At 55.8% G+C, this 12,031-nt stretch overlaps 1 protein-coding gene across 1 annotated transcript in view; it reads right to left on the bottom strand.

Annotated features, from left to right (window-relative positions):
• The window catches only part of ADAMTS2 (ADAM metallopeptidase with thrombospondin type 1 motif 2), a 247,378-nt gene extending 237,129 nt beyond the window's left edge, over positions 1-10,249 (bottom strand). The window contains exons 1-2 of the mRNA XM_022563351.2: positions 9,996-10,249; positions 8,608-9,002 (exon numbers count right to left, since the gene is read on the bottom strand). Coding sequence (XP_022419059.2) covers positions 8,608-9,002; positions 9,996-10,122 — 522 coding nt within the window. The 5' untranslated portion in view covers positions 10,123-10,249. The remainder of the gene's footprint in view (positions 1-8,607; positions 9,003-9,995) is intronic.
• Positions 10,250-12,031: the final 1,782 nt, after the last annotated feature.

Genomic DNA, 12,031 nt, shown 5'->3' with positions numbered 1-12,031 from the left:
TCCCAGCTGATGCTGGGTCACTCCTCACTCACTAAGTGCTGGGGATATGGGGGGATAGGCAGTCAAGGCTGGCCATCAGGCAGGGGAAACCTGAAATCTGCCAACACCTGAAGGAGCAGCATCCTTACACTTGGGAACCAATGCCATAAACACACAACCAGGCAGTGGAGTCAGGGCAGGGATGGCAATGTGACAGAAGATGGTCCAGAAAGAGCTGGCCTCCTTGGGCTGAGGCTCAGGGCTCGGTGACCAACTATGCTGGCCTTCATGAGGGGTCTAGTCAGGCTTCACTATGCTCCTGCACTATGCATTGCTGGGCCACAGTGATTGGCTATGGAAAGGTCCCATGACCTAAGCCTGTCCATTCAGAGTGAAGTCAGAACTGTGGCAGGAACCTCCAAAAAGTAGTCTGTTTCCCTTTTGCACCTGGTTATACCTGGGAAATGTGAGGGGTGTGGGTGCAACTACAGCCAATGGTCCACCAAGGAACAGAGTCACACTGGGGAGAGGGAGCTGAGCGAGCAGGGGCGCCACTCCACCCCTGAATTACCTACCCAATCCCACCAGTCCTCAGATGCCTTTTGTGTGTGTGTGGTAAAATACATAAAACAGGGACTTCCCTGGTGGTGCAGTGGATAAGACTCCGCGTTTCCAATGAAGGGGGCCTGGGTTCAATCCCTGGTCAGGGAACTAGATCCCACAGGCATGCCGCAACTAAGAGTTTGCATGCCACAACTAAGGAGCCAACGAGCCACAACTAAGGAGCCTACCTGTCACAACTAAGGAGTCACGTACTACAACTAAGGAGCCAGTGAGCCACAACTAAGGAGCCCACGAGCCGCAACTAAGACCCGGCACAACCAAATAAATAAATATTAAAAATAAAATAAAAAACGTATAACATAAAATTTACCATCTTAACCACTTTTAAGTGTACAATTCAGTGGTATTAAATATATTCATAATGTTGTGCAACGATCACCACCATCCATCTCCAGAACTCTTTCCTTCTTGTAAAACTGAAGTTCTGTACCCACGAAACAACAACGCCCCATCTCCTTCCTTCAGCCCCTGACAACCTCCACTCTACCCCCTGTCTCTAAGATTTGGACAACTGTAAGTGCCTTCAGATGCCACATTTGCTGAAGCCTGCTGAGTCTGGGTTTCAGACCACAGACATGCCTACACCATTCTGAGGGGCCACCATGAGGTGGGCAGGGGCCGTGGGCTGCTGCCATCCCTAGCACAAACTCCTGACAAGCCAGCCTCCACCATGGCAGCCACAGGTCAGTGCACATCCCTCCCCAGTCCCAGCAGGGAAGAGTCCCTGGGAAGCCGCTTCCCTCCCGCCAAATGGCACTCAGTGAGAAGTGGTGAGGAGGCCAGACAGGAGGTTGTGGATGCCCCAGAAGAGGGCATGGGGTAGCTGTGATGAAGTAAGGCTGGGTTCTCAGCAAGTTCTCAAAGACAGCCCCTGCCTGCAGGGAGCCCAGGCCCATCTAATGATCCTGCTGCCAGCATAGCTCTCAACATTTCCACATATGCCTCTGGAGGTCCGGTCAGGGGACCTCAGAGCTCACTGGATTCACACTGGATTCATTTGCCCACGTGATATCAACAGACTCAGAAATGCAGCTTCTCTGAAGAAACATTTGTAGGTCCGGCAGCAAGGAGCCCATGCTCCTGAGGGCCGACAATCTATCAAGGGAGGCAGGGCATAGACTAGCCAGGGTCCCCACCTCTCCATCAGCCCGATCCCCTCAACTGGTCCCCATTTGGCCCCTAAGAAACCCAGAGTTGCCCTAGAAGGGTCTCAGAAATAATTGATCCAGCCTCACTTGTCACTGGACAAACCGAGGCTCATGGTGGGAGTATTTGCCCAGAGTTGCATGATGACCTGCCAGAGCCCAGTCCAAGGTCTCTTCACCACCTCCAACCCTCCTCCAAACAGGCCCAGAGGGGCTTCCCTCCTTACTTAGTTTCATTTAGACCACGGGTTTTGAACTCACGTTTCGTGAACCCCAAAGTGGGGGCAAGAAAACTGTGCAAAATCACACGTGTGCACAAGTGCTTTCCTGTGGGAAAGGAAGCAGAGCTTTTGGCCGTTCTCCAAGGGGGCCTACCCCACTGAGTGTGGACATTCTGGGGTCTGCAGCAAAGCATACAAGGAGAGGTGGGCCATCCCTGGGCATGGGGCACAGGGTCTTAGGGGGCAAGGAACTTCACGGGCTTCCAGCCCCCACTCCCCAGGCACACTCATTTCATGGCCCCCAGCTGAGCTCCACCCAGGTGCAGCTGGGCCCTGTGGGCCCAGGTACAAGTTGCTCATAGTACAAGTTACCGAAGAAGCATGGGGTACAACGTGGCATGTGAATGTCCAGGACAGCTTCCTGGATGAAGTGCCATTTAGCTGAGACCTACAGAGTGAGCCAGGTAAAGAGGGAGGGATAAGAGTGGTCCAGGCGAGGGCACAGCCTGTGCAAAGACCCTAGGATGGGAGTGTCCAGTGGTGGAGAAACTGAAAGCTTGATGTGACTGGAGCACAGGCATGAGGTGGGACACAGTGACAGACGACGCTGAAGGCTACTGGGTCATGTCATGAAAGGCCTTGTATGTCAGGCCAGTGGTTTTGAATTTTTTTTCTGGGCTTGGATTTTTTTTAAGGGCAATAAGAACCACTTAAGACCACCACTTAAGAAAGACTTAAGACCACCACTTAAGAAAGGTCTTAAGCAAAGGAGTGACATGATTGAATGTGTGGTTTACAAAAATCAGTCTGGCAGCTGTGGTGGGAAAGAGTTGCTCCAATTTGGAGTGGCTAAGGATCACATGGGCAGAAGTCGGGGCTTGGAGTTAAGTGTGGTGGAAAGATGGGAACTGGGATGACGTCCGGAGATGTCTAGGACGATGACTGGCTGGATGTGGCGGTCATGGAGTGGGAGGGGAAGGGCGATCCTGGGATTCCTGCCCAAGTGAAGGGTGAGGTCTGGAATTGAGTAGAGAGACCTGTGTTCCATTTCAGAAGCATGGGGTCACTCAGGGAAAGAGCCCCCAAGGCAGCTGGGCAGGCAAGTCTGGAGCACAGAAAGAGATTCAGGCCAGATGCAGGGCTTGAAGTCTGGGTGGAGAGTGGCAGCCCGGCACACTGGTCCTTCCTCTTGCTTTTATGATAAAACCCCAATCCATTCCAGAGTTTGGGGATCTGACCCTCACTCTCAACCCCAAAGAGGGGCAAGAGACTGGCCAGGCCCACATCACAGTGATTGATTTAAAGGTGGGCCTATAACCTAAGTAGGACCCAACAGAATCCTCTCCAGGACTCTAGCAAGAACCATCCAAAAAGGAGTGCTCTCCATTTCCAAGACATTGCTACCGTGGAAGACAAGTTAAGCCAGGAGCTGCTGGTGGACCCCACATGGGGCGAGCCATCCTGAGATGAACACAGACACTGACAGAGCTGAAAGGCAGAAAGCATGTTCTAAAAGCAGCCCTGAATCCGCTAGATCCAGCCACGCCTGAAGCTGGAACTCCTTAGGACCCCAAGGATAACTGGGCCCATGACATCCCTTGTTTGTTTCATCCAAGTTGGTTTTCTGCCACTTAAACTGAATGAGTCTTAAACAACAAGGAGAATAATAAGCCATGGAGGAGGCTGAGACCACCCTGGGCAGCTGTGTAGATTGCCAAGAACAGGGGCCAAGCGGGTACCTCTGCTCCTCTGACCTGAGCAGCCCCAACACCCAGGGAACCCAGACATTCCCGCAGCCCCTCTTTGGTGTTCCTGAGACCTTCTCATTGCCCTCCAGGCAGTGCCAAGGCAAGGTGAAAGGTAGGAAGACCCTACAAAGGGCAGTTGCAAGTCCCACATACCTCTCACCCCCAGCCCTGCAGCTCAAGCCTGCTGCACCTGCCCTCCACATTCCAGCACCTGAACCAGCTGGAGCCCAGTGTGTGGCCTCAAAGATAGCAGCCTTTTTAGGAGAAATGAAACTCAATTAATTCAGTCCCTTAGTCCAGGAAATGACTTCTCTCTGTGGCCCTTAGTGACTTTTAATGCCCATCAAGACTATACAGAGCAGGTGCCTGGCCAGGATGGCAGCCCAGCAGGGGAGCGCCAGCCCACAAGGCAGCAACCCTTGAGCCTGCCTCACAGAGTCACTGCCCAGCCCATGGACTCTTCCACCAATGGCCTTGCCAACCAGAAACATCAGGCCAGAGAGGTCCCCTGAGCTGCGCTGCATGAAGGAGACAGAGGTATGGCTGGGTGCTTCCATCCTACTGGAGTCCCCACTGCCATCACCTAGCCATGAGGACTCAGGCCACCTGAAAGGAGCTGCAGCCCAGAGCAAGTCAGCGCCAAGTCACCAAGCCACTTGGCCACCAGACCTGCTCTCAGCTCCCACTCAATGACACTGACAACAGTCAATGCCGCTGACTGAGAAGGTCTCCAGGAGTTGACTAGAAATGTTTTAAAGAAATGCATTTCTTCATTTTTATTCTTTTTGTTGGTGTGCAAAAAATGCAATAACATGTAGTGAGCTGGGCTTGGAACCAAACAGACATGCGTTTAAATACAGACTGCAAAACTTGAAGTAAGCTATCTCGGTTTATTCATCTGTAAAATGGGGATAATATCAGCATACACCATAGGGTGTTGTGAGGATTAATCAAGGTGATACAGCGTAAGGTGCTCAGAAGAAAGCCTGGCACATAATAAGGGCACAGTGAACTGTGACGTTCTGTTATTACTTTTTATGTCAACAGGCTTCTCATTGGGTTTTTAATGAGCATGTAAGAATGATGTGAAATTAGTACACCTATCATGTGGCCTGAGAGGTACTAGAAAACTCTTCCATAGCAATGAGATATACAAGAATCCTTTGTTAAGCATTACTTTCTCACCCATTGTGAAAAGGCAAATGTTAACCTTTCCCTGTGAATATGATGAACAATACCTGTCTAGTGACCGTAAAAGAACCTGGAAACTACACCTACCAACCTCTCTGGAAATAAAGTATATGGTATGTCTTATGAAGCATGTGGCATTTCCTGAATCTGTACGTCTACCTGACTCTAATAAAATTTTCACCTTGGCACACCCAGGTTCCAACCTCATATCATTATAGGGAGCAGAACCCCTTACACTCTCCATCCATGGGGTTCTGCAAACCTCATGTCCTGATTCTCATGGGAGCATCTGGCCCCAGCCTGAAGAGAGTACTACCCAGGACTCAGCTGGAATTATCAGAAAAAGATGTCAGCCAGCACCAGTGGGGCCCCTTGACTTACCACAGAAGGATTCCACCTGAGAACAAAGCCAACACATAAGAAGGCAGAGGCAAGAGACAGCAAGAGTCCTAATGACAGGAGCACCTGGATCCAGCCATGCCTAAAGACTGACCATTATGTGAGCTGCTAACTGCCCGTTTCTGTTTAAACTAATTTGACTTGAGTTTTCCTTCGCTTGTGACTGAAAGGATGCTGACCCTAAGAATCCCCTCGTGCTGAATAGATTAGGAGACTCCGGCCCACAGAAAACAAAGCTACTACTGCCTTCCTTTAAGGCAGAGAAACAAATTCGGGACCAAGCAAGTATATGAGCAAATGTGCGTCCCAGGCCAGGAGCAGGACGATAGGCCTGAAAGGGCCTATGGCTCTTGGGAGAGGCTTGTCCCACCTAAGCATCTAAACTTAAGCTGTAAGACCACAGCTGCCTGCTGTGACCCTGCTCCATGGTTTCTCCACACGTCTTCCAGGAAGGCTAGTTCCACATGTTCTGGAAAGAAGGTGTTGATGGTCCCATCTGCATGGGAAGTACTGCATTACATGGAGTTCAAGAGGTTTCTTTATTACAGAACTTCTCAGAGAACCCAGTGGGCCTCCTTAAATCTCCCAGGCTGAAAGCAAAGGTGCAGCGTTTCCCACACCAGTTGTCCACTGAACCGCACTTGCCCAGAGAAACTTGTGGTGTAATCCTGTAGTACTCCTTTGCAGCAATGGGGGTGTAGCGCTTTGCTTCTCAAAGGGCAGTCCCAAAGCCCAGGAGCACAAGCCTGGTAGCTTATTAAAAATGCAGAACCTTGAACCGAACCCCAGACATACAGACTCAGAATCTGAATTTTAACAAGATCCTTGGGGATCTGCACACACTGCAGCCTGACACACCTGCTTCAGTGTGTTTCACTATCTATGAAGGAAGAGTAGGGCTGCAGAGGAAGGGGTACTGTGTGGCATGGCTGCTGGGAGGGTGAGATGCATGTAGCCTTGTAATAACTATTGAGAGGGAGTGCCTAGGGATTGCAGCTTCTATTACTACACCTCAGGTGCTTCTACCCACCCAGACTTGGGAGCACCATGGCAGAAGGGGCTGGACAGAACCAGGCCAGACTCCTGCCACCACAGGCTGTGTGGCCTTGGGCAAGTCACTCAACCTCCCAGAACCTCAGCTGCCCATCTGTAAACCAGGGATGAAGAATCCTCCCCCACAGGGTCTCTGTGGACCAGAAACATGATGTTTAAACCCCGGGCCCTTAGCAAGTGGGCCTATCACTGATGCAACAGAGGGACTTAACGGGCTAAGGAATTAAGTGGTATAAGATCAGAACAGACACACACACGCGAAAAAGAAAGAAGGAAAAAGAGAAGAAGAACTAATGATGCTGCCCCACTATCTCAAGGCCAGTTTTCACTGACAACATTCAAGGCCACTCAGGTAGACGCCAGTCCCTCTTCCAACTCCAGTCTTCTCTCCAGCTGTGTCTTGCACTTCTGCCGGTGTGTGTCCAGTACATGTGACATCTCACTGCACCTGTTCTGACCAAGCCGATACACACCTGGTACTTCTCTGCATATGCTCTTCTCTATGTGCATTTGCCCCCGGCAACTCATTCTTCAAATAGCCGCCAGGAGCACGTTTTCCAAGCCCTGACCAGAGTGGGCCCCAGCCCAGCAGCTGAGCATGTGTGCCCCAGGTGGGCACCAGGCCAGCTACATCTCTGACCAGCACAGTGGACAATGGCGCTTGGAGGTGCTGGCTGAACAAACAAATCACAGAATGAATGATGCATGTACAAAGCCTCCCTGAAATGCTCTCCATCAAGTATTACTTAGCACACAGGAGTTGGCCCAGCAACAGACTACCTCCATGTCAACTCCCCCACCCCAGCCCAGGCCACCCCCCGAGCCCCCAGCACCAAGTTCCTTTTATTTAGGAAATTCACCTCCAGTGTAAAATGAGACACACATATGAGGTCCAGGGCAGCCTCAGAGGCAACAAGGATATAAAGGACTGCACCGTGTTAACCCAACTCCTCCAAGGACATTTATAGTTGTTTGCAGTACACCCAGGTTCTAACTAAATCCAGCCAAAGGCAGTGATTTTCCGAAGCAACAAGTGACATTTCCTGTGTCTCCATAAAAAGAACGCCAGCGGTTGTGGGGCTCTGTGTAATTGCTGGCTCTGCAGCCTGCAGGGCGAGACGGAGGACAGGGGGCTTAGGGGCCAGCAGGACTGGGAGAGAGGCCATTTGCTCAGAGTAGGAGTCCCCTGAGCAGCAATTAGAGCGGAACCCATGGTGGGCGGCTTCAGATGTCTGGCCAGCACAGCCAGCCTGACCACCACACACCCAATCCAAAATAGAAAACTGCAGTGGCTTCTGCCACGTGCCAGGCCTCAGGGTGGCCGGACGGAGCACCGCCAATGTCAGCCTCCTCCCTGAGCATTGATCCAGCCTTCCTCCGAGGACCCCTTATGCCAGGCCATGGTCCCCCTAGGCCCTCAGAAGCAGGAGAACTTCCCAGGGCTCTGGTCACATTAAGTGGCCCAGGCAGTCCCAAAAGGGACCCACTCCCCAGCCTCTCCTGTCCTTCAGGGCCTTCCCATGGGCACCAGAGCCTGCATTTCCAAATGCTCCCCTTGGCTCAAAATAGAGAGAGAAAAACAACTTTTCAAATAACCAGCTGAAGTCCAACAGGAAACCACAGCATAAAAATCAGTGGTTCCCGGTCAGCCAGGGGGCAGAGGGATAACTGGGTATTTCAGCACCACTGCCTGGTCTCTAGGCTGGCACCACTTGCACACACAGAAACGAGAAGACCAACTGCCAGCACACATGCCCCCACACAAATGTCACACATGCCACAATGCACAGCAACACACACGGACACACAAATGAACAGAAACCCGCAGATACACACATGGACAAGACACAATGGCACATTCACATGTTCACACAAGTACACAGGTACTCAGATACTAGTACCCATTCCAAAACACATGTGCAGACGCACGCACTCACAGAGATATACACACACCTGGATGCAAGATGAAGACCTGTGCCTGCAGGCATAAGGGAGACCACACTTTGCTACTTGATAAGTGCTTTGGAAATGTGGCCTTCCCTCTGCATAAATCACCCTCTCTGTCCAATTGAAACAACTTGCCTTACAGCCAACCCCTTCAGTCTGTACCCAGTGGTCCCTAAGCACAAGGGTGCAGAGAAGGTCCTCAGTACAGGCCTTGCCCTCCCAGGGGGCTCCCAGATAAACAGCTTCCAAAGCCCAGGAGAGGGCAATGGACAGAAAGAAGGGAGAGAAGTGCGTACTTACCAGCCCGTCGCAGTTGCTGAGCGCCACAGAGGAGGCTTCAGCCAGGCCGGCCACGTCTCCGATGTAGAGGCAGGTCCCAAGCAGGGGCTCCACGCGGGTGGCGCCCGACTCGCTCTGCCACTCCACCGTGGCCCCGGGCGCCACGAGGCGGGCATTGGGCCGCAGCCGCAGGTGCAGGTCTCGGCCGAAGACCGTGACGTTGTAGAAGAGGCGGCCGCCAGGGTCCTCCTCGCTGCCTCCAGAGAAACCCGGGATCTGGACAGGGGCGGCCCTGCGGGCCCGTACCCCAGCCTGCGCCGTCGCCGCCGACACCACGTGGGACACCAAGAGGCCCTGAGCGTCAGTGCGCACCGGCACCGCCAGGATGCGCTCCGCTCCGTGCCCCTGGGGCCAGCCTGCAATGGGAAGGGACGTTAGACCAGTCGAGACCTGGGACCCGCCACCGAGTCCAGCATCCTCACAAACCCCTCCCCCACTGCGAAGGGAAGGGCATTCCGCTAGGCAACCCCCAGAAACTAACCTTCTTCCAACCGGGAAGGGGCGTTAACAGGGCCGCCACTCCCGACCCCCGCCGACCCCGGGCCGACCCCCTCTAGAACCCGCCCAGCCAAGAGCTCTGCACCCTGCCCCGTTCCGGGTTGGGGCTCCGCGGCTCCTCGCAGTTCCCCAAGGGACGGCCCGGTCAGAGCATCCTCCGCCCCTTGAACCTACCGTCCTCGGCAGTACGTGGGGCTGCTCCGAAGCCATTCCCGGCTGGCCCCCTACCCGTATGCCTCTACCCCTTCAGCAGTCCCCGCCGCCCGACTGCCCTCACCGCTCGCCTCTGGAGCGGCGAGGACTCGGCTCCCCCGGGCACTGGTGGCCTGTCCTCCGCGTACAGCTCCGGGTTAGCCCGCTGCCGGCCCCCCTCCCCGCGTGCCCGAGGGCAGGGAGGGTGAAGGAGGGTCCCTCAGATCTTCGAGGATCCCCTCCGGGTCGCCCCAACCAATCCTCAGGGCCCAAGGCGGCGCGCTCCTCACCCGACTCCTCCCGAGCGTCCCCGGACGCGAGCCGGGGCGCAGCCTCTCCCTGGCTCCCCCGGACACGCTGGGGCTGGCGCTGCGCTCTCCGCCGCGGGGCTTTCCCGGCCCTCCGTCTCCACGCTCCGCGTCCCGGGAGCCGCGAGCGCTCCGAGGCTCCCCGCAGCCCGAGACGCCCAGGTGCGCCGCAGGGCGCCCCCTGCGCGACCAACCCGGCCCCGAAGTTGGCCAACTTGGCCCCGGGCGGGGCGCGCGGAGTTTGCCCAAGTCAGGCTGGACGACGCCTGGGGAGGGGGCGGTGGGGCACGCAGGGCGGGGAGGAGCCCGGCCGACTGGGGTCGCGAGGCGTGAGGGCCGCGCCGCACCTACCTGGGGGGTCGGCGGCGGCGGCGAGCCGGGCGTCCGCGGGCAGCGGCGGTAGCAGGAGCGGCAGCAGTAGCAGCAGCAGCAGCGCGGGGCAGAGCAGGCGGCGAGCGGCTCCCGCCGGCGGATCCATGGCAGCCGGACCGCAGCCGGGGCCCCGCACTCGCAGCCGGCGCGAAAGTTCCCCGCGCGCCGCCCAGCCCACATCTGGGGGCAGCTGGAGCCGCCCGCAGCTGCAGCACCGCAGGGCGCGGGGCGGAGGAGGCAAGGCGCGGAGAAGAGGGCGGGGGAGAGCGGAGGGAGGCGGGGAGAGGGAAGGAGCGAGCGAGAGAGGGAGGCGGGAGGGAGGGAGAAGGCGAGAGAGAGGGAGGGCGGGGACGGCGGGCGCCTCAGCCTGCGGTGACCCGGCGCTTCTTGGCGCGGCCGCCGCTGCCGCCGCCGCCACCGCCGCCACCGCCGCCACCGCCCGCTCCCCTCCTCGCGCCGTCGCCGCCGCGGTTCCCGGCTCGTAACGAAGCAGAGACACCCCGAGGCGGCGGCGTAAAAGCGCCACGGGCCGGGTCGGGAGAGCCCCGCTGCTGGCCACCCTCTGCGGCGCCCCGCGCACTCGTGGCGCGAAACCTCGGAGGAGCTAAAGCCCGCCCGAGCATCCCCACCCAAAGAGTCCTCGGAGCACCCGGGTCCCAACCGTCAGCCCTGGGGCGCGAGGGGCCGCCTCTCCCTCTCTGTGCGCCCTGGGGCAGAATAGGGAGCAGAGCTGGGAAGGGGTGGGGAGGCCTGATTACTGGTCCATGGGGCTGAGCCAGGCCTTTTGACCAGTTAGAGACCCCAGAGGCTGAAAAACAGTTTTACCAGGAGGGTGCATGCACCACAAGAGCCACCCCAAAGATCAACTTTTACCCTTACAGAGAGAGGCAAGTTTCCCTCAGTCTCCAGCTCCTCTTTGCCTGAAGTCCCTCTCCCCCTCCATCTGCCTCCCCAACCCTCCATTGCAGCCTCTGAGCACAGTCTCCTCCACCTAGACCTGGGCTCCACCTGCTAGAGCTCAGTCAGGTTGCCTGCCTCACCTGTCCTGAATCCTACATGGGAGTCTAGACGCCTGGTCTTTGCACACCCCCAGGCTCTGCCTGAAATAGCCTCTCTACACTCTGCCCACCTTTCCCAACTCAGCATCCAAGGCATCCCTCTCCATCCTGGAGCCAGTTTGCTGTCAAAGCCCATTCCCAGCTGGACTCCTCTCCAGCACAATCCTCATTGCCTGTCCTACCAAGTCTGATGTCCCCCAGCACAATGACCTTCCCTCCCCTTGGGAACCCACTCCCAAGCATGTGTCTGTGGGAACACCTCTGCTATGTGACCCCAGACTTCTGCCTCACTTCCCTGGAGGGTGGACACCTGTCCTTTTGGATTTTCTCATTCACCCTGCCCCAGGCCTGTGTGGCCAGTGCTTTGGGGCTGGCCTTGGTCAGGCAGGGCCTGATGACTCAGGTCCCTCCCTGCCCACCAGAAGGGCCCAGTCTTATGGGTAAAACACATGACTTACACAACTTGCTCTAGCTGTGATTTCATATTCTCAGTTCCATCATTTTCAGGACCCATCATTTTCAGAGGGCACTGAAGCTTGATGGCCATCTTCACCTGGAAGCTTTCCTCTGTGACACCTGAGGGTGCCCAAACAGGATCCAGCCCCCAGGCATGGTGAACATCTGTTGTCCGTGTTAAAAATGGTAACATTTCACATAAGAATTTAGACTTCTGACTTCTTTTGAGAAATTGGAGTGTGACCACACTGGGCCTGCATTTCTGCTTATCAGCCATTAAGTGGGGCAAATGCCCTGCAGGTTGCTGTAGGATCCCTTCCCTTACCCCCAGCAGGCATCCACGTTTGTAACCTCTGATGGTTCCAGAGAAAGTGGATGGTGATCAGTGTATGGGAAGAGAGATGACTCCAGAGCCAGGTATCCTGGAGGACTTCCCATAAGAAGTGGTATAGGTCGAACCCTGAAGGCTGAGGAAGCCAGGCAGCCCAGAGCTGGGTCCAG

This window comes from Delphinapterus leucas, chromosome 3 (genome assembly GCF_059928025.1).
Source record: "Delphinapterus leucas isolate spDelLeu-1000000601 "Yukka" chromosome 3, BTC_Dleu_Yukka2, whole genome shotgun sequence".
Taxonomy (NCBI): domain Eukaryota; kingdom Metazoa; phylum Chordata; class Mammalia; order Artiodactyla; family Monodontidae; genus Delphinapterus; species Delphinapterus leucas.
The sequence above is the reverse complement of the archived record's forward strand: the minus strand, read 5'-3'. Positions and strand labels throughout refer to the sequence as shown.